The sequence below is a fragment of the Equus przewalskii genome, unplaced genomic scaffold (assembly GCF_037783145.1).
Source record: "Equus przewalskii isolate Varuska unplaced genomic scaffold, EquPr2 ChrUn-10, whole genome shotgun sequence".
NCBI classification, from domain to species: Eukaryota; Metazoa; Chordata; class Mammalia; order Perissodactyla; family Equidae; genus Equus; species Equus przewalskii.
The window spans coordinates 3,336,574-3,359,489 of record NW_027228747.1 but is presented as its reverse complement, the minus strand read 5'-3'; the positions used below and the strand labels follow the sequence as shown (position 1 = coordinate 3,359,489).

The window sequence follows — 22,916 nt, the reverse complement described above, 5'->3', positions numbered from 1 at the left end:
TTTTCTACATATAAGATCATGTCATCTGCAAACAGCAAGAGTTTCACTTCTTCACTCCCTGTTTGGATTCCTCTTATTCCTTTCTCTTGCCTAATTTCTCTGGCCAAAACCTCCAGTACTATGTTGAATAAGAGTGGTGATAGTGGGCATCCTTGTCTCGTTCCTATTCTCAGGGGGATGGCGCTCAGTTTTTGCCCATCGAGTATGATGTTGGCTGTGGGTCTGTCATATATGGCCTTTATTATGTTGAGGTAATTTCCTTCTATCCCCATTTTGTTAGAAGTTTTTATCATAAATGGCTGTTGGATCTTGTCAAATGTTTTCTCTGCATCTATTGAGATGATCATGTGGTTTTTATTTCTCAGTTTGTTGATGCAGTGTATCATGTTGATTGATTTGCAGATGCTGAACCATCCCTGCGTCCCTGGTATGAATCCCACTTGATCGTGATGTATGATCCTTTTGATGTATTGCTGAATTTGGGCTGCCAAAATTTTGAGAATTTTTGCATCTATGTTCATCAGTGATATTGGCCTATAGTTCTCCTTTTTGGTGCTGTCCTCGTCAGGCTTTAGTATCAGAGTGATGTTGGCCACATAGAATGTGTTAGGAAGTGTTCCATCCTCCCTAATTTTTTGGAATAGCTTGAAAAGGATAGGTATTAAATCCTCTCTGAAAGTTTAGTACAATTCCCCGGGGTAGCTGTCTGGCCTTGGGGTTTTATTCTTTGGGATGCTTTTGATTGCTGTTTCAATCTCTTTCCTTGTGGACTGTTCTGTTCAGATTGCCTGTTTCTTCTTGACTCAGCTTTGGGAGGTTGTAAGAGTCTAGGAATGTATCCATTTCCTCTAGCTTATCCATTTTGTTGGCATAGAGTTTTTCGTAATATTCTCTTATAATCTGTTGTATTTTTGTGGAGTCTCTTGTCATTTCTCCTCTTTCATTTCTGATTTTGTTTATTTGAGCTTTCTCTCTCTTTTTCTTTGTAAGTTTGGCTAGGGGTTTGTCGATTTTATTTATCTTTCTCAAAGAACCAGCTCTTTGTTTCTCTGATCCTTTCTACTGCCTTTTGTGTTTCAATAGCATTTATTTCTGCTCTGATTTTTATTATTTCTCTCCTTCTGCTGACTTTGGGCTTTGTTTGCTCTTCTTTTTCTAATTCAGTTAGGTGTAATTTGAGATTGCTTATTTGGGATTTTTCGTTTGTTATGGTGTGCCTGTATTGAGATGAATTTCCCTCTTAATACAGCTTTTGCTGCATCCCGTATGAGTTGGTATGGCATGTTATCATTTTCATTTTTCTCCAGATATTTTTTGACTTCTTCTTTAATTTCTTCAATGATCCACTGCTTGTTCAATAGCATTTTGTTTCGTCTCTAAATCGTTGTCCCTTTCTCAGCTTTTTTCTTGTAATTAATTTCCAGCTTTAAAGCATTATGATCAGAGAAGATGCTTGTTATTATTTCAATTTTTTTAAATTTAGAGAGGCTTGCCTTGTTTCCCAGCATATGGTCTATCCTTGAGAATGTTCTGTACGCACTTCAGAAGAATCTGTATTCTGCTCTTTTTGGATGAAGTGTTCTATATATGTCTATTAAGTCCAACTGTTTTAGCTTTTCATTTAATTCCACTGTTTCCTTGTTGATTTTCTGTCTGGAAGATCTGTCCAATGATGTGGGTTGGGTGTTGAGGTCTCCTACTATTATTGTGTTATTTTTGCTATCTTCTTTTAGGTTTGTTAATAGTTGCTTTATGAACTTTGGTGTTCCTGTGTTGGGTGCACAGTTATTTCCAAGCATTATTTCTACTTGATGGAGTGTCCCTTTGATCACTATATGTTGGCCCTTCTTTGTCTCTCTTTACCTGCCTTATCTTGAAGTCTACTTTGTCTGATATAAGTATTGTGACACCTTCTTTCTTTCACTTGCCATTAGCTTGGAGTATCGTCTTCCACCCCTTCACTCTGAGCCTATATTTGTCATTGGAGCTGAGATGTCTTTCCTGAAGGCAACAAATTGCTGGATCTTGTTCTTTAATCCATCTTGCCACTCTGTGTCTTTTTATCGGAGAGTTCAATCCGTTTACATTGAGGGTGATTATTGATGTATGAGGGATTAATGCTGTCATTATATCATTCATTTTCCAGTTTTCCTGCATTTCCTTTGTTTCTTTTCCTGTGTGTTTTGGTATACCCATTGAATTATGCAGTTTTTTATGCTGTGTTTGCTTTTTCCTTATTTATTTTTTGTGTCTCTGTTCTGCTTTTTAGTTTAGTGGCTACCCTGAAGTTTGGTATTCAGAATCTGGTGCATAACATAGTCCATTTTCTGATGGCCTCTTACTTCCTTAGTCTAAACTGATTCAGTCACTTTCCTCCTCCCCTCCTAAGTTATTATTCTCATATCTTATTCCAACTTGTGTTGTGAGTTTATGGTTAAAGTGACAAGATTGTCTTGTTTTTGGTGTTTTCCTTCCCTTTAGCCTAATACTATAGTTGAATATTTGCTGTCCTATTCTGATTCTGTCTATCTATTGGTCTCCTTACTCTGTTTTGTGACCCCTTTCTCTCTTTTTTCAGGCATAAGGGCCTTCTTGAGGATTTCTTGTAGCTGGGCGTTGGGAGGGAGAAAGGGGTGTCTCTCGTGGCTACAAAGTCCCTTAGCTTTTGTTTGTCTGGGAAAGATTTAATTTCTCTCTCATATCCAAAGGACATTTTTGCTGGATAGAGTATTCTTGGCTGAAGATTTTTATCCTTTAAAGTTTTGAATATGTCATTCCATTCTCTCCTAGCTTGTAAGGTTTCTGCAGAGTAATCCGCTGAAAGTCTGATAGGGGTTCCTTTGTAAGTTATTTTCTCCTGCCTTGCTGCCCTGAGTATTCTTTCTTTGTCATTCATTTTTGACAGTTTCACTACTATATGCCTTGCAGTAGGTCTTTTCACATTGACAAATCTAGGAGATCTGAAAGCTTCCTCCACACACATTTCTCGCTCATACCCTAGATTTGGGAAGTTCTCTGCTATTATTTCTTTGAGCACGCTTTCTGCTCCATTCTCTTTCTCTTCACCTTCTTGAATACCTATAATTCTTATGTTGCATTTCCTCACTGAGTCAGATATTTCTCAGAGACTTCCTTCATTTCTTTTTAGTCTCAGTTCTCTTTCCTCCTCTATCTGGAGCATTTCAACATGTCTATCTTCGATTATGATGATTTGCTCCTCTATGGTGTCCACGTGAGCATTCAGGGAATCCCTATTTTATCTCTTCCACTGTGTCTTTCATCTCTAATATTTCTGATTGAGTCTTCTTTATAGTTTCAATCTCTTTTGTGAAGTAGCTCCTGAACTCGTTGAATTGTTTACCTATATTCTCTTTTACCTCACTGAGTTTTTTGACGATAGCTATTTTGAATTCATTGTCTTTCAGTTTACTTATTTCTGTGTCCTCAGGACTGAATTCTGGGTGCTTGTTTTCTCTCTAGTCTGGAGATTTGATGAATTGCCCGATGCTGGAAGGACGGGTCTTTCCCATTGTGATATTATTCGGTTGCAGTTACAGCCTCTCGCCACTGGACAGGGGTCGAGAGCTGCGTATTCTGAGCCCTACGCCTTCAGCCAAGATGGCACCATGTGGGTCGGGGGAGGGGCAGTTTCTCTTTTGCGCAGACCCAGGTTTCCGATCAGCTCTAGCTGTCTGGTCTCCTGGGGTCTTGGCTTGATGAGATCACCCCTGCACGAAAGCCTTCGCCCCATTAGAGGGCATCCCTCTAGGCTGCAAGGGCCCTGGGAGTCCTGGCGACCCCGTGGATGCGAGACCCCTCCCTGACTCCCTCCCTCACGGAGCCTCCTGCAGCAGTGATCCCAGTCTTTAGGGGAGGGAGTGAAGATCTCTCTTAGCCTGTTCCAGCTCCTCCAAGGGTGCACTCCAGCCTCTCCGCCGTCCATCGTGTGGCTGCCGTGACTCTCTGAGGATTTTTGTGCTTTTAGGGTATTTTCTGTTGGAATATGGTTGCTCACTTTTGTTGTATGTTGGAGGGGAGAGAGTCCTGGGCAAGCTCACTCCGCCATGATGGTGACGTCCAAAAGGTTTTAATTTTTATAAAGTCCAATTTATCTATTTTTCTGTGGCTTTGGTGCTTTTGGTGTCCTAAGAAACCATTCCTTAAATCAAGGTTATAAAGCTTTACACCCATATTTACTTGTAAAAGTTTTACAGTTTTAGCTCTTACATTTAGGTCTTTGACCATTTAGAGTTAATGTTTGTAAATGGTATGAGGTGGGGTGCCACTTCATTCTTTTCCATGTGGAAAAAGTATCCAGTTGTCCCAGTATCATTTGTTGAAAAAAGTACTCTTTCCCCATTGAATAGGAAAGGATTATTATTATTATTTTTTTAACCAACTATCAGTCTCCATGGAACAAGAGGTATTTTAGAGTACGGGACAAAATTGTGTCCATGCTCCCTCCTCTCATCCCATTCATCCCTTTAAGATAATCTTTATCTTAATTATAGTTTAACATTTGATTCATATAAGATGCTACATACATTTAAGTTATAAAATATGATAAAAACAAACACTCTTGTGGAGCTTGTGGATAAATCCACCACCCAGCATAGCACTAAACCATTGTAAATACTATTAGTATGCTTCTGCTCTTTCACAACCCCTGGCCTCCCTCCCACATATATAAAAATGTTCCTTAAAATCAAGAGTCAAGGAAATGCTTTTTATGTAGAGGGGGCAAGGAAAATAAGAGAAACAAGTAAATGATAAAACCCAAATCAATGCCCAAAAAAGCACAGTCTTTTAAAATCTAATTATTGGAGGAGACTGCTATTGGTAACCAAGAGCCAGACTAATTTTAAAACTGGTCTAAAAGGAGAGTGAGGTGTAGGAAAAAAAGACAACTTTTCAACTTTCTAAAGAATCTAGTACACTAAGTGAAATAACACTAAAGTGCTTAAAAGTTATTCTCCCTTGCTATGTTGTTAATGTAATAAGCAGACAATATACTAATACAATTAAACTGAAGGCTTATGGGGGAACTGGGTTGTAAGAGAGAACAGTTTTTATTCACTCTATTCTGAAGTCTCATCCCTATGCCTAGGCTAGCATTTCAAGAGTATCTGATAAAAATGTTACAGAATTGTATGTATCATACAAAAAAAAAAAGGGCCAGACAAATTGGATCTATTAATGTGTTTATCTATGCATGAAAATTTTTTGGAAGAACCCACAAGACATATATAACTGTGGTTACTAGCCTATAGCCATTTCTTTTTTAACCATCAACATGGGTTAACATTTTAATTTGATTACTAGAGGTTTTTGAAGTAAATAAAATTAATTTACTTATCTATATTTATATATAGATAAGTAAATTGATATATATTAATTTATACATATATTAAAATATATATATATATATTTTTTTGGTGAGGAAGACTGGCCCTGAGCTCACATCTGTTGCCAATCTTCCTCTCTTTTCTATGTGGGGCGCCTGTCACAGCATGGCTTCATGAGTGGTGTGTAGGTCCACACCCAGAATCTGAACCCACGAACCCCAGGCCACCGAAGCAGAGCACACGAACTTAACTACTACACCACTAGGTTGGCCCCACAATTTATACACTTTTTAAAAAATTTGTACACAAGCCCCACCTAGGAATCAAAGGTCCATTCACGGAGTCAAGGGAACCAGGAAAGTGTGTCATGAGATGCTCATCATGGGCTTTGGAATCCTGGGATTAAAGAAAAATTTAGCTAAACTGGTCTCTAACAGCAGTTTGACAGATTATTTTAAGAGAAACACAGGAAAGCAATATAATACAGTGGAAAGGCCACAAGCTTTGAAGTCTAGATAATTCAAATCCAGTTTAGTCACTTACCAACTATTTGCCCTTAAGCACATTATTTAGACTCTCTAGGCATTGATTTCCACATCTGTAAAATGAAAGAATTCTCTAGATAGTTTTTCCTCATCTTTATATATACAAGGGTCTCTATTTATTAAAGTTTTAAAAAATTCTAAGGATTTTCCATGTGATAAAAACCATATTTTCAGTAACCAAAGATTGAAAAAAGAACCTGTGGAAATTACAAAGATTTCAGTTTGATAATACCTGAAGTTGGCAACAATATGGTAAAAGAGCTTTGGTGGGTACTTATTTACAGCAATCTTTTAGGGCAAAATGACACTGTCTATCAAATTTTAAATGCCTGACCCAGTAATCTCACTTTCTACTGCAGACATGCTACACCGTGGGCACAGATAGAATGCCTGAGAATGCTCACCATAGCACTGTCTGTAATAAAAAAAAAACCTTGAGATTGTAATAAATGTCCAACAATAGAGGAGTAAATGGCTATATCCAAAAATAAGAACACCCTATGTACTTCTAACGGAAATATAAACTGATACAACACTTCCACATGTCCAATCCAGGAAAAACATCAATCAAAATCCTTAAAAATTGTGATGACCTTTGATCCAACAATTTGACATTAGAAATGTATTCTCAGAACTAAGGATGTGAGAAAAGAAATAGAGACAGAGATGTTCACAGTAGCTCTTTAACGTAGCAATATACCCCTCTACAACCTATTGTTAGTAATAGTTAACCAAACAATGCGAAATAGTCATCAAAGATGTTACAGAAAAATATTTACTAAAATGAGAAATATTCACTACATATTAAGGGAAAAAAGCTGGCAAGGCATAATGTAGAGTCTGTATGATCCATTTTTCTAAAAAGTAAACACTACAGATAGCATATAGAAGTATAAAAGTACACATATGTATGTGATAAGAGCTACAAATAGTTATCTCCAGGTAGTGGGACTACGGTTAAAATTTTTTTTCCTTCCTTTTACTTATTTTTACTGTCTACTTTTTCTACAATGCACATATTATTCTTGTATTAATAAAGATATATTTTTAAAAGAAATAGAATAATTAAAAATAAGTCATTTGCAGCAACGCAATGATTCTATGAAAGTGCTTATTTTAGTTATGAATCTTGAGACATAACTTGCCAATAACTCATCTTCAGAGTGTAACACAGTCACCAAAATGAAATAGAAACCAATACTATATAGACTCTCTAGTCAATATATGCACTAAAAACACTACTCTTTCACCATTTCCTTCAGGTAGACAACAACTCTATCCTATCTTCCATACCCAGCAACAAATAACCAAATGAAGCTGCCAGAGAAACTAGAAAACAAACCTGCCCTGGGAGAATTCTTACCAAACTAGTGGGGCTCTTCTAATCAAAAAAACAAAAACAATCAAACAAAAAAACCCCAGATCTCTGTAAGTTAGCAATTTGGGGTTTATATTTTCTCTCCTAGAAATTATCAGCAGCAAGAATCAGCTGCCCTCTGACTTGAAATACCAGCATAAGTTCAGCACTAACTCAAAAGGAACAGCACCACCTACTGAATCACTTCCATATCAGAGAATCATTACTAAATTCACTCCAACTAGCAGAACCTCATCAGTACCTAAAACTAAACAGGTACAGCTATTCCTAAAACCTTTTTTATTCTCTCACCCCTCTAGCCCAGGAAGAATTTCCCAATAATCCCACTTACCATTGTTGTTGGCAATTAGTGTGACAAGAGTCTTCTTTGTACTGTCGCTGTTCTGTGCCCCGCTGCTACTAACGGTGGTGGATGTAGAGAGGTGCCCAGCAACAGAAGCATGGGCAGCGATGGGCACTGGAGCCGAGACTGGCTGCTGGCTCACAGAAACTGTGGGGAAGGGGAGGCACAGTCACTCGGAGACAGGGACAGATGACACTAACGGATACTGTCCTAATCCTCCCTTTTCATCTTGCTGTAGGCCTCTACAGCCAAAATGTTTCCTGCTTTATTTGTAAATCCAACTGTTCATCTGATTTTTCCTCCTACTTGTCCCTCACTCCACCAATGAGACACCATGCCTTCTTCTTTGTCTCACATTTCCTGGTTAAGTTAGATCACAAGCTCACTGAACCGGGATTTTAATGTTTTGCTTATATAGCACAAGCAAACCTCTAGACTCAAAGGTTTATCACCACCACTACTGGTATTCAGAACCATGCATAGCAAGCCATCCACAAGACCCTGGACTGTGTCCTATTTCAGTCCAAACTAATGCCATTTTCAGATCTCAAGGTAGGGAAGATAAAAATAAAGAGAGCAACAGATACAATTTAGGGGAGAAAAGAACTACTATTCACTTTCTAAATTCAGGGTGATCTAGAATTTGACCCTGCAACATCACTTTTTTGAAAGAGAAGCTAACAAGCCTAAGTTTGTAAACTGTCCATGAAGGCAAACACAAAGCAAATTCTCCTCAACTCACAAAGGAATCCAAGTTGAAGTAAAACAAACAAAGAAAAAAAAACAAGACTACGGGAACCTGTTTTTGACTGGGTACGTAAATGACCACCACCACTTTGTATTCTCATCCACACATCATTTGCTAGGAGGATTGCTAGATGTTTGATAAACACTGGTTAACCCAACTCTCAATGTTTTAAATGAATTAACTATAGTGCTTCTAGGTTTATCTATAAGGAAACTGAGGCATTTACAGTCTTCGGCATGGGAAAAAAAGGTAGCACCAGTGCCACAGGAGGCATCTCTGGATTCTTTCTCCACCTCACACTTTCTCAACAAAAACGCCATTCAGCTGAGTCAATTTAAACAACAAGCTTAGATTAAAAGAATTTCTGTTACCTGTAGTAGTTTTATCCACTGAATTATAATCTTCAACTACAGAATCCTCAATGACATCACTGATTTTCTGCCATGGCTCCAGCTCCTCCTCCTCACATTCCATAAACAGGTCGGTGTCCGCCATGCTACAAGAAAAAAGATTAAATAATACTGACCTCACAATGGGAGACAGAGTTTTACACAAAATAGAGTGTCAGATTCTCGAATCTATTGGTGACCCACTCCCTTGTTCTCCCTCTACCATTTCCCCTAACCTCTCCCCAATTTCAAGGTTACAGAATTATAACTTTTATTCTTGAAAAAAAAATTATTGTGGAAGAGTCCACAGCAAGTTATTTAATAATTAGGATTATAGAAATTTAATCTATAACACCTAGCACTGGGATTAGACTAATCATCCAAGTGCAGGGTCAGATCCTGTCTTTCTTTAAAATTGATATTTTGTTCATTTTGAAGTTTTTTGCATTAATATTGATCTTTTTAAAATTATACACTAAAATACTATAAAATACTATGTATCTTGATTACTGAACCTTTTTACAATCCCTTAAATTTTGCACCCAAGATGAGAACCTCCCTTGTCACACTCTAGTCCTGGCCCTACTACTACCTTGTACTCCACCATGATTTTGGAGTCAGCCTTTAATTTGAAAACATTGCCTAAAATTACATGCTACTTTTAAAAAACAAAGCCTACATCTTTGCAGCGCAAACAAAGAGCTATTTCTAGCTATTCTGCCCTCCAATATTAGTTGACTAAAGGTCAACTTGTCTTGGAAGGGAAGTAGCATTACTGCTCAATGCTCAGACAAAGCCTTTAACGCACAGGTTCTCAGTGCTCTTAGTATCCCAGAAATTTTTTCACCTCACCTCCAAGCCAAAAACAAAACAAAACAACCAACCTAACTAACTGTTCTGCTTAATTAGGTACATACAATTTGATAATATTACTTTGGGAGGTGCCCAACAGATGGCGTTGTCCCCTTGAAAATTTAAAATATCCTAGCAATGCCCCAGTGAGTTACCTATAGCCAAGTGCCCACAGTTTTAATGGGTAAAGTGCTTAACTTGCTTCTAATTGGTCTCTAATGTCCTATTTTAATTATCCGTCTTCCCAAACCAAAACCACAAAGGGGAAAGTTATGAGCAAGGTAAGAAAAAGATCTAAGATATCAACTTACATTTTCTTAATTTCATATCTAATATATATATACAAAAGACAATGCTAGCCAGAAACTGAATCAAAAAGAAGCCAAATCCATATCACAGGCATTCTTTGAGACAAGACTACGCAACACACACTTCTGGATTTTCCAGTCTAGTTCCACTGAAAAAGGTAACATTCCAAATAGCTTTTTCTTCTAACTTATTAATTTTATACGATTGTTCTTTGCTACATAACTTTCTTAGAGCCCACAGCTAACAGATAATTAATGCATAAATATCAAACACCCAGCAGAATGAACATAAACTGTGGATGATAACCTCTACAGATGGTTTCCAAGGGCCTTCTTTCAGCTCTGACCAGCTGCAAGCAAACTCTCCACGCATATGCTGAGCAATCTGTAGAAAATTCTCCTTCTGAATAAGTAAAGCTATCTGAATGCAAACTGGTTTCCAATGTTATGCCTGTGGGTATTTTAATAGCAAATCCAGAAGGCTCATCATTTACCTCAACTATTTAAACTACCTTAAGAAAGTGAGTTTATGTTTTACGTTGTGAAGCAATTAATTTTAATAACAATATTGAAAGTTTCTTCTTTCTGACCAAAGTCAAATCATGTTATTCCTCCCATGAAAAAGGTACTCTTAAGAACCAGAGCGGGAAGGGTAGATGTGAAAAGATGGCAAAGAAGGATGTTTGTTACCTACTTTTTAAGAAAAGAGAAAGAAAAATAACTCCTCAGGTATACGCTCTGCCAAGACAACCAATGTAAATCAAAAGATTCAAAATGAAAACAAAATTCAACTTAGAAAACATTTTTCAAGTTTTTTATAGCATAGAAGATGGAGTTAACCACTAAGGCTTGTCAACCCAGAAAATAAGACATCTGCTGACTGAGCATATTTTACAGGCTTGCACCCAAAACACCTCTGAAAGACAGTGAAATAAAATTTTTCAGTTAGTCCTCAATTCTGACCCAGACTCTGTTATCTCAGAATGTGATCACTAATTTTACATTCTGATCTATAGCTCAGGGCCAAAAAATTAACTCTGCTGAAAGCAAGGGCCATGCCACAATAGATACATCAACCTAAATTAAGCATTTCCCAAATTTTAAAAACGAAAAATAAAAATTTAGCATCCTTCTTGTAGTTTCCCAGTTATCAAAAAGAAGTCTTCACTAATATGAAAAAATGCTATATTTACTGTTTTTACCAAAATGTTCAACAAAGAAACCTCACCATTCTCTGTGCTGTCTTTCAAGTCATCCATGGCATACAGTCTCCTTTCAACTATTTCTGATCAAAGACGACAGGAATTGCTAAATATGCAGTACTAAAATGTACAGATCTTCCCAAACTATCGTTCTACTCATGTTTAACCTCTTTCCACACCAAACCTTTCACTTGATTTCTCACAAGGAAGGAAAAAACCTGGAATTATTTTCTCTCTTCCCTATTTTGTTATAAAAGATAAATGTACTCATAGACTTGAACACTTCTCACACCAAAAAACAAACACGTTGAAATTCAATCCTTACTAAATTAAGCAACATTTTCATTTCTTCTAAAATACTGCCAGGTAAAAATGTGGATTTCAGAAATCAAAGGCCAGCACAAAGGGAACAGAGTGCTACATCAAGGGGAAAACTTGGATGGGCAGTAAATTTGAAAACCATACTGTACACAAGTGAAGGGGCAAACTTTGATCATATCACAGCTATGAGTCTCTGAATCAAGACTGCAGTGACTCCTTTTCCACTATTTTTAAAATGAGTTACAAATTTTAATGAAATACAGAAACAGACATGCATCCATCACCCAGCTTCAAAAATTATCAACTCAAAGCCGACCTTGATTCACCTACATCCCCTCTCCTTCATACTATTTTGAAGCAAATCTGTAATAACATATTCATAAATATTTTAGTATGCAGCTCTAAAAAATAAGGACTTGAAAAGATCAAATACCTGGCAACTAGATTTTTGGTGGTGAATACGATGTAGCCTATACAGACGTCAAAATATAATGATGTACACCTGAAACTTATATAACGTTATAAACCAATGTTACCCCAATTAAATAAATACATAGAGAAAAAGAATGAAGTACTGATATATGCTATAACATGGATAAACCTTGAAAACAAGATTAGTATGTTAAATGAAAGCAGCCAGTCATAAAAAATTGCATATTATGAGATTCCATTTATATGGAAATGCCCACAATAGGCCAATCCTTAGAGACAGAAAGTAGACTAGTGCTTGCCAGGGGCTGGGAGGAGAGGGGAATGGGGAGCGACTGCTAGTGGCTATGGGGTTTCTTTTTAGGATGATGAAAAAGTTATAAAGTCAAATGTGGTAATGGTCGCACAAGTCCGTGAAAATACTAAAACTCGCTGAATTGTATACTTTAAAGGGTGAATCTTACAGTATGTGGATATTTCAATAAAGCCGTCATAAAAAACAAACAAAAAGATTATATACCAAAAGAAATCATAGTACCACTACATGCCTAAAAAATTGATAGTCCCTTAGTATCTAGTGAACATTCAAATTTCAAATTCTCTCAAATAAATGTTAATGTTAATTTGAATTAGGATCCAAATAAAGTCCACATGCCATAATTATTTGGTAAGTTTCTTAAGTCTCTCTTTTTTTTAATAAGTAATTTTTTAATTTATTTATTTAACTTTTTGAAAAATTTTTTGAGGAAGATTAGCCCTGAGCTAACATCTGCGGCCAATCCTCCTCTTTTTGCTGAGGAAGACTGGCCCTGAGCTAACACCCCTGCCCCTCTTCCTCTACTTTTCCTATGTGGTATGCCTGCCACAACATGTCTTGACAAGCGGTGTGGAGGTCCACACCTGGGATCCAACCTGGTGAACCCCGACGTGGCGAACGCCAGGCTGCAGAAGCAGAAAGTGCGAACTTAACCCCTGCGCCACTGGGCTGGCCCCTTAAGTCTCTTTTAATTTATAGGCCTCCCTTCATCTTTTTTTTTTCCCTTGCAATTTATTTGTTGAAGAACCAGGTCACCTCCTGTAGTTTCTACAGTTTGGATATAGTTGATCACATACACATAGCATTTAATATATGCCTCTGTCCTCAGTACATCCTGAAATTGATAGGTGGATCTACATGCATGATTAGATACATGTTTAACTTTTTTCCCCCTAAGACTACCCACAACGGTGATGTACTCCTCCATCAGGAGGTACACTCCGTGCCTAGATCTAGTCATTCTAAATCTATCATTCCTTCCTCATTTATTAAATAGAACATTTCTATTAAAAAAAATATTATTTGGGGCCGGCCCCATGGCTGAGTGGTTAAGTTTGCATGCTCCGCTTTCGCAGCCCAGGTTTCGCCCATTCGGATCCTGGGCACGCACAGGACACCGCTCATCAGGCCATGCTGAGGCGGCATTCCCCATAGCACAGCCAGAGGCACTCACAACTAGAATATACAACTATGTACTGGGGGCTCTGGGGAGAAGAAGGAAAAAAAAAAGACTGACAACAGATGTTAGCTCAGGGCCAATCTTAAAAAAAAACCAAACAAACAAATACTATTTGGTTACTTAGTAGAGCAGTTCATATAGTAAAAGTCTTGATTTTTCCTATCTTGCTTCTTTTTCCTTTTATTTACCAGTTTTCAAAATGATTCGTTTTGGTGGCATTTCCCCAAAGTGACTAATAAGCTTGTTCTTTACTGTTATGTCACAGATTTAAATGTATTTGATGTGCTGTAATCCACTGCGGTTATCTTTATTGATACTGAAAGCATCCTATTTTGGCCAGTGGGAACTACTTCAGTAGGCTGCTGAGACCTTCTGACACAACTCTTAGCAGTGTTTGATAAGGTTCTTGCTATCTGACAGATAAGATGTTCCAGGCTCATCTCATACAGTTCCTGCCCAAGAGCCAGAATCAGCCACTTCTTCAAGGAGCCCTGATTCCTTTTGGGAGGGAATGATATTCCAAGACCAGAGTCTAGATGCTAAGGGGCTTTCCGCTCATTTTAAATATAAAATTATCTCTATATCAACCCCCAACCATTATTAGTCAGCTATCTTTAATTTTGCCGCTACGTCATCTGGCAGAAAAATTCCACATCCACAAATAATATTTGTCTTAGAAACTTAAAACAAAATCCTATTTTCTCCTCAAATTCTTGAGATGTTTCAGTCTTGTATTTATCAAACAATTCTCATTTCTTCCACTCCTACTCTATGCCCCCTGTATGTAGTCCCTTTCCCTTCCCCTAACAAGATGCCTGGATCATTTTCCCGAGTGGCAGAATACACATATAGTTAAAAATTTTTAAGGACAACCAAAGGTTAACAAACAGGACATGTTTAGCAAGTAACTATTTTTTTAAAGACTGCCTTTTTTTGAATGCCAAGATACAGACAGATCACCTCAAAGATATCAAACAAATTTCTCAACTATTCGTAACAAAATGTTTATCCATAGCACATAGCTAATAAGGTTCTTTCCAAGCAAACGGCGGGGGGGGGGGGGGGGCGGGGTCAGATAAATGAAAAGGTTACACTTTGACTTACAAATGAACAGCTCATTTCTACCTTCAACAGAATTTCCAATAGAGCTAAAAAAATTTCATCATATCCCAGTGTTCTCCAACATATACCAGGCAGAGCCCATGCTGTGCAGCATACCTGCAGAAGGGCCTTGGGTTCAACAGCTATAGGTAGGTTACATAAAGGGAAACCTAGATCACAAAGGACATCATCTTTACACATGCCAGTGGATTTTCAGTGATACTTAAAGGGAGATAATTTGCCCCCCAGAAGACATGCAGCAATGTCTGGAGACATTTTTGGTAGTCACAACTAGGGATGGAGTTGGGGAGGAGTGCTAACATCTGTCTAGTGGGTAGTGGCCTGGGGTACTTAAACATCCTACAATGCACAGGACAGTCAGGGACTTATCTGGCCCAAAGTGTAAAGAGTGCCAACATTGAGAAACCATAATCAAACTGAATCCATGTTCTGAAGGGAAAAATGAAAAAAAAAATCATCCCACATTCTACGCATGAAGAATTATCATTTCTTTTTAAAATATTTATCTTCTCTGCAACAGAGATGAGTAGAACAGGTTCCTGTGAATTGCTCAAATGATTACATCTTACACAGTAAAAACATTTTTTAAAACTAATATACATCTAGTTTGTTTTACCCTATAATCATCTACCTGTGAAACTTGCCCAAGTATATAATTTCTCCTCATACAACTGGAGCGTCATGATGATAATCCTCTAAAATTAGGGTTACTATCAGTATTTGTTATTATCAGTATTGACTGGTAAGTAATTTTTGTGAAAACAATTTCCCAAAGTCCTTTAATCTAATCTCCATTTCTAAAATTTCTGGTTGTGACTCCTTTACAATTCCTTTATGGGTTGGTTTGCTAAATATATCAAGTCTTCTTGCCTCTTCAACTTCTGAATACTATTCTCAGAGGGCAGTGAGTCAAAATGACATGACGCAAATCTATTTCTGTATTCTTTCTCAAAGTATTATTGTAATGCTTGAACTTAAAGATACAGAAGTAGCTCTATATCTCAAAAGCAAAGGTTATGACAGTAACAAGTTTAAATAGAAAAATGTTAGCCAATAATCCAAACTCTGCCTGTCATCAGCTGTTTGGTGTGTGGCTTGTTCTTTTGTTAAAAAAAACAACAACAAGAAAAGCCATTGACTATAATGTTTAACCTAAATCAAACCAAGCATTTAAATTTAACTTCCAGTTCATAGGAAATACAGCAATAGGAGACTAAGTTAAGTAGCACCACAAGAAAATAATGGGATAAATCCAGAAGGTGGGACACTCTACAAGAAAATAATCAAATATAGAATATGGAACATTCTATAAAACTACTAACATGGTCTCTTTAAAAAGACATAACAAAATGCAACATGTGAACCTTTACTGGATTCTGCTTCATAAAAAAGATATAAATGACATTTTGGAGACAACTGAAACATCTGAATATAGACTAGATACTAGATGATACTGGGGAATTATTTTTAATTTCCTTAGAAAGGATAGTGGTATTAGAGTTACAGTGGAGAATGTATTTATTCTTAGCAAACACATGAAATATTTAGTGGAAATGTCATGACTGTGTCTTTCAAACAGTTCAGCAAATACATAAATATTTTGTTTTCTTATAGACATCAAATATACCAACATGTTAAAAATCATTGTGTCTAGGTGGTGGGTTCATTCTAGGTACTCCCTGAAGTATTTTTTCATCTTTTTACATGCATGGAATTTTCTTAATAAAAACTTGGGTGGGGATCAGATGGATAAGGTCTGAGGATCTAATGTAAAACACGATGACTATAGTTGATAACACTGTATCGTAAACTGAAAGCGGCTGAGAGCAGTTCTAATCACCACCACCCCCTGCCCGCCCCAGACAAAAAGATAAGTATGTGAGGTGATGGATGTGTTAACTAGATGGGAGGGATCCTTTCACAACGCTATGTATATGAAGTCACCATGAGGTACTCTTTAAATATCTTACCATTTCATATGTCAATTATACCTCAATAATGCTGAAATTGAAAAAAAGAAAATGAAAAAAGAAAAAAAGTTGAGGGGAGGGAACTACCTACTCATATTTTGGTTGTGATATTCTGCCATTTACTAAATCAAACTGGTAGTCTTGTTGGTTGAATTTTCTGTTAACTTGTTCTTATTTCTATGAGCAATTTTCACATAAATTGTATAAATACATTTTTAAAGATGTAGCATAATAATTAAATAATATAGAAAAAAAGATATAAATCTAAGGTGGGATATACATAGGCTACCAAGGAGGTACTGTGAGACAACATGAACATTGCCATCTTGCATTAATCCAATCCAATATTTGACATCTTGGTAACCTGGTATCTGTATTTTATAGTAGTAATTGTACCATAACATGAGTTTTGTGTACTTGGTCAGCTGTACTCAACACTGCAGCTCACACAGGACCATTAGCAATGCCCATAGTCTAAGTCTTTGGCAATGATCTTTCCATCCATAATACGGGTGTACCAGATATCTATCTTTCTGGGGAGGAGTGGATTGTATCTTAAATGCTGGGAAATAAGCCAAATCAAGTCTACTTTATACTCAGGGCCTACATAATCAGCTAATCATTAAAAGCCTACATAATCGAAAAGGCAAGATACAAAGAGACTCTTTACAAACAATGTTATTTAAAAGCAGCAGAGGGCCAGCCCGGTGGCACAGCGGTTAAGTGCACACGTTCCACTTCAGCAGCCCGGGGTTCGCCAGTTCGGATCCCGGGTATGCACATGGCACCGCTTAGCACGCCATGCTGTGGCAGGCGTCCCACGTATAAAGTAGAGGAAGATGGGCACGGATGTTAGCTCAGGGCCAGTGTTCCTCAGCTAAAAGAGGAGGATTGGCAGATGTTAGCTCAGGGCTAATCTTCCTCAAAAAAAAATAATAATAATTAAAAAATTAATAAAAAATAAAAGCAGCAGAAAGAATCTTGCAGATACACCTGTCAATCCACTTTTGAGGTATTTAACGGGCAGCAAATGTTTACCTATCTTCATCCCAAACAAGATTAGGAAAACATCTGTTTTGTACCAAAACTCTCCAGACAAATTTGGCTCCTGAAGCTTTGAATTCCTTTAATTTGTCTAGTTCTTTCATAGCCATAAGTAAATTCCAGGACTGAGGAATTCAGAATCTAACATTTTCACTTCACTGCTAGTACATGTCCACCCATAAACCAACAGAAAAAGAACACTTGGAACAGGAAAAATGTTTCAAAAAACAAACATTTTAAGAATACCACTCTCTTGCTCCAGGGTGAGGAAACAATCCTCAAAACAGCTGGCATTTGCTTTCAAGTTACCTCACCTTTGGCTTTAAAAACGACTAATTCCAGAAAACCTGTACAGCTGAACACTTAATATGGCTATAAAACTAATTATTGTTAAACCCGTAACAAGAAGCTTTTATTTATCCAGTCTTTTGCGTGGCCCATTTCGTCCCTCCCAGGACCTAACTGTTGGAGAACCTCACATATAATATTCACAACAGCTTCTTAAATAGTCTTAATAACCTAATATTCCCAAACACAAAATACTTTCCACTTATCTGGCAGCAAATCTACTAAGAAGCACCCCCAAATTAGTTATGTGCTCTTGACTAAAACAACTAAAGTAAGCAGTAAGTTTCCTATCTTCAAAGGGCTCAATATTCCAGGAGTCCCTCACCCGAGAAAAGCTTTTCTTCACTGACAGTTGTACGTTGTCTAAATTCCATTTCTACTCTCTGGATTTCCTTTTACTCTGCCAAATACTACCAATACGCTAGTCTATTTCGCTCCCCCTCTCTTCCCCCGAGTTATAGGTAAAAATGTTTTTGTGCACATGGCTTAATATCACAAACCAGAAAGCCAAACAATATAGCAAAGTCTTACCACACTGATATTATGACAAAGGCACCAACAAGATCTTGGGTTTGTAATTTTAATCAGAAATCCCCACCTCCAACAAAAAGACACATATGGTGAATAAAGACTGAAATACTATCTGGACTATATTTTATTTTACTGTGATATGGCCAAGCATTATTCCATACTTTACATTCATTATCTCAATGAATTCTCAAAATTATATGCCCTAAGTACTACATTTTACAGATGAAGTCAAAATGGAGGTTTAGAGAGATTAAGTAACTTGCCCCAGTTAGTAAATAGTCCAGCCAGGATTCAAACCAAGCGTTTTTGCTCTAGAAATCTTCCCCAAGTCACTGCCTCTTCCATTACGAACTCCAACTAACATTTATAAGTTCTCAAAAAGTTCCTAAATGGGAGCAGATTTGGATGACCACAGGAGCAGAAGCACAGGACAGACCCAATGATTCTCAAATTTTTTTATCTCAGGACCCCTTTATACTCTTAAAACTACTGAGGACTGCAAACAACTTCTATTTATGTGGATTATACCTTTTGATATTTACCATATTAGAAATTAAAAGAGAAAAAATTTAAATACTTATCAATACATTTAAAAACAACAAACTCATTACATGTTAACATAAACAACATTTTCAATTAAAAATTACTACTTTTCTCCAAATAGAGTAACGTTATTTTACATTTTTGCAAATCCTTTATGTCTAGCTTCATAAAGGCAGTCAGATTCTCATAGCTGTTTCTGCATTCAGTCTGTTGCTCTAAGTTGTTTTGGTTAAGTATATAACAAGGACCTGGCCTCACAAAGATAACAGAAAAAGGGAGAAATATTCTATAAACCTTTTCAGATAGTTGTGCATACTGATATACTGACAAAATACTAAAACTCGACAAATGGTAGTTCCTTAAAGGATAATTGCATTTCAGAATCTGAAACCCTATCAATGAACTTTTCATAGTTCGTTACAGTAAAATCCACTGGTGTATCCTGCATATCGAAGGCATCTTTTTACCCATGGTGAGTTTGAAACGTAATGCATTGGTCATTTCAAAAATAGAGATTTACTGAGCTATGCCCATCTTCCAAATGTTGACACATTTCATTATACAATATAAAAAAAATCAGTCATTAACACTGACGTTATAAGAAAACCCTCTTAAATACTAGAAAGCTGTCAAACTTGAGATGTCAATTTTAAATTCTAATTTTCACTCTCAAATTATCATTGGTAACAAATAGTCAATTGTTTCCCTCAAAGTGACAACCTCATTTAATTTATTTTCAAGAAAACATCCGCCAAACACTCAAGTGTGAAAAACTAGTTTGCCAGTCATTCTTTCCAGCAAAAATGCTCTTCCACGAAAGGAGAAGCTTACAACTCAATCTCACAAGCGCTTTTCCCACGACAAAGATCATACCTTGGTAAACAGCATTAAGCGCTTTACGCATACTTCCCTTTTGGTCAGAGATTCTTAAAAAGTAAAGAGACACATACTCAAGGGCTGAGATTCAATAAAATCAATCATTTTTACTGCTTCATCACGAACATTCTCAAGTAAATATAGCAGTTTCCTGCAGCTGCCTTGCTTTGTGCTAAGGCACCAGCAGTAGTTTTACTCAGCACTGCTTCAGGATTATCAATGCAAATAGCGAAAAAGATAAACAGCATCTTGGTATTTTTTGGTAAATAGTTGTGACCTCGCGGCTCCTTTGAAAAGGTCTGAGGAAATCTCCAGGGCTCAGCAGACCAGACTTTGAGAACTGCTTTCCTAGACATACCACTGGTTCAAGGTGAGGGTGGAAACGCTAATAAAATCCTGTCCATCCCAAGAGTCGTCTTCCTGTCAGTTCCTTGAGTTTAACATATACCAACATCAAAGCTGGTATAACCATAATATAGGAAAGGGGAAGGAAATCAAGGGCATAGATCGAATCTAATTCTGTTTTAAGATTCTATTTTGAGCACCTTTATGCTAGACCAGTAATTCTCAATGAAGGACTGCGGGCTAAAAATGTAGAGATGACGACACCCCCCTCCCCATCTCACCTAGAGACTTGGGGATGAGGCCCCCACAACCGCACTTTTAGCAATCTCCAAAGCATTTTTTATGCAACCCTAAGTTAAGAACGACTGTGTTGAAAAGCTCGAATTCAGAGTTCAACTACAAGTCCCAAGAGCAATGGGTCTCCCTCTCAAAATTCAACGTCATTTCTAAGAAGCAACTCTCCCCTCCCCCGCCATTTCCCCTTCATCTAAATGGGAAAATTCCTTAGAAAGTAAAACATTTCTGTGGGGTTTTGAGCTGCGGTGGGAGGTGTCTTCTTAAAAGAATGTGGAGGGCTGGGCCACGGTCTGCAACAAGACGGCTGCCCTGAGACAGCACAACTGTATCTCAATTTCCATCTGGAAAATGAGACTGGGCTAAATAACTTACAAGGCTCTTCAGCTCTACCCTTTTCTGAGCTAAGAATGCCCAAGACAAGACAGCAGAGAAACGCTCAGCGTTATTAACAGTTTGAGGGAATCCCGCGTGTGACGGGAGACGAAATCAAGACAACTCGCAAAACAGAGAGAGAGCAGGTGGATCAACGACGTCACTCCTTTTCAGTAGGTGCTAAGGTTCCAGAAAATAGTCCCTGGGATAAACATGGCGCCCACCGCGGCAGGATATATCCATCAGAAAACATTCTCTGCCCCATCCCATTTTATAAATCACGGCGCCCTCCCAAAGAAATTTGGGGGCCGAGGGAGGAGACTGTAAACTAACCGCAGTGCACTAAGGCTTGGGATCTACGATTGGCCCGAGCGCGGATTACATAACACAAGGGAGCGGCTAAGCAATCACTCATTTTCCTGCTCGCGCTCAAAAAGAGCGCCCCGCTCCTTCCCCGGCGGGGGAAGGGGCGGGGAGGGCCGCGCGCTACACGTCCCTCGGGGACGTCACCCCACCCGCCCCCCGCGCGGGCCTCGCCCCCTCGCCCCCCCCTCCCGCCGCCGCGCCGCCGCCCGCGCCCCCGCCCCCGCCCCTTCCCCAACGGGCCGCCGCCCGCGCCCACGCCCGCCCACTCCTCCGAGACGCCCCGCGCCGGGCGTGCGTGTGGACGTCGGGTGTGTGCGGGGCCGTGGGGCGCGAGTGCGCGCGCGCGCGCCGCGGCAGGCGCCGGGGGCGGGGACGGCCGTCTGGCAGGCAGGGGCCTCCCCGGCCGGGCCGGCCGCGCACCTCCCGCGACTCCAGGGGCGCGCGCGCATGCACTCACACACACACACAGGCGCGCGCGCGCCGCACCCCACGCCCGCCGCCGCGGCGGGCCGCGCCGCCACTCGCGGGGGGCGGGGGCGCGCGCCACCGGGCCCCCGCCCCCACCCCTCGTAGCCGCCCCATCCCCCTCTCATTGTCTCGCCTCGGAATGCCTCGCCGAGCGAAAAGATAACGGAACCCCCGGGAGCAGAGGTTGGGGAGAGAGAAGGCTCGCTCGCTCACTCACCTCCCGTGGTCGTCGCCGCCGGTAGTCTGACCCGAGGAAGGCGCCGTCGCCTTAAAGGGACCTTGCACCCGGCGCCGGGAGAAGGGGGTGGGAGCAGGGGAGGGGACGGGGGCTTGGGGGGAGACGCAGAAGAGGGAACCGTTGAAAGCTCGTCTCCCCGAGGGTGAAAGGAAACCTTCCTCGGGTTCGAGTGATTTAGGGTGGATTTTTTTCCCGAGGGGGGCGGGGGGGGGGCCCCGAGGGAGGGGGGTGGGGGGGCTAAGGAATGCGGCTCCGTGTACGGGAGCTGGCGCGGGGGAGAGAGACGCCGACTCCCCCCACCGACCCTCTTGCCCCGCGGAGGGATACGGCTCGTCACTTCCGCCCTCCCCCTTTCGTGGCCTTTCAATTGGTTGAAGCGCGTGACACGTCATGGGCTCATCCTAACCCCTGCCCGGGCTTCTTTTCTAGTCAAGTTTGTCTGGGCCTGCGAATAAATAAATAAATAAAAACATTTTTTTTAATGAAATAAAGAATAATTAGCTTCAGAAGCAATATCTAAGTTCTGGTGAGAAAAATGGGATTTCCAAAGAAAATATTCCTCCAATTCACTTGCCTGGACTTTCCAGGAAATTTTGGGAATCTCCCTACTTTCCACTCAAGGCTTGTACCTAATCAAGAGAGAAACTTCATGCCACAGGCCCGATGGTGAGGCCCAATGGCACCAACAACTGTCATTGGAACAAAGGCAGCAAAATGGCACTCACTCTTCCTCAAGAGACATTCAGCCAAGTAGTCTTATGGCAGTAGCCTTAAGTAAAGAACTTTCAAAAGCCATTCTTATCCTGAACCCTTCTGGATTCTGGAAAGACGTCACACACGATTACTTATCAAGGTGATTCATGTATGGAAACTGCTTTGAAACCATTGTGAAGAGGCTCAGCCCAGATCCTAAGTTCGCAGAAACCATAGACTCCACGTCTGTGCTTTTTGCTCCAATCAAGGCTGAGATGGATTGGTCCAAAGAAATTGATATCTATTGAAGACCATCCACTTGTTATTTTTCTCCAAAAAAAATTAAC

At 39.4% G+C, this 22,916-nt stretch overlaps 1 protein-coding gene across 17 annotated transcripts in view; it reads right to left on the bottom strand.

Moving 5' to 3' along the window:
- POGZ (pogo transposable element derived with ZNF domain) overlaps positions 1 to 22,227 on the bottom strand; it is a 49,449-nt gene extending 27,222 nt beyond the window's left edge. For 3 of the 17 annotated variants that reach the window (XM_070607008.1, XM_070607010.1, XM_070607012.1), the window contains exons 1-2: positions 21,856 to 22,215; positions 8,731 to 8,855 (exon numbers count right to left, since the gene is read on the bottom strand). In XM_070607008.1, the coding sequence (XP_070463109.1) occupies positions 8,731 to 8,854 (124 nt within the window). In that variant the 5' untranslated portion in view covers position 8,855; positions 21,856 to 22,215. Of the gene's footprint in view, positions 1 to 7,599; positions 7,759 to 8,730; positions 8,856 to 10,215; positions 12,826 to 21,855 lie in introns of those variants that run through there. The other 14 variants (XM_070607006.1, XM_070607011.1, XM_070607013.1 and 11 more) reach the window with 12 other exon arrangements.
- Positions 22,228 to 22,916: the final 689 nt, after the last annotated feature.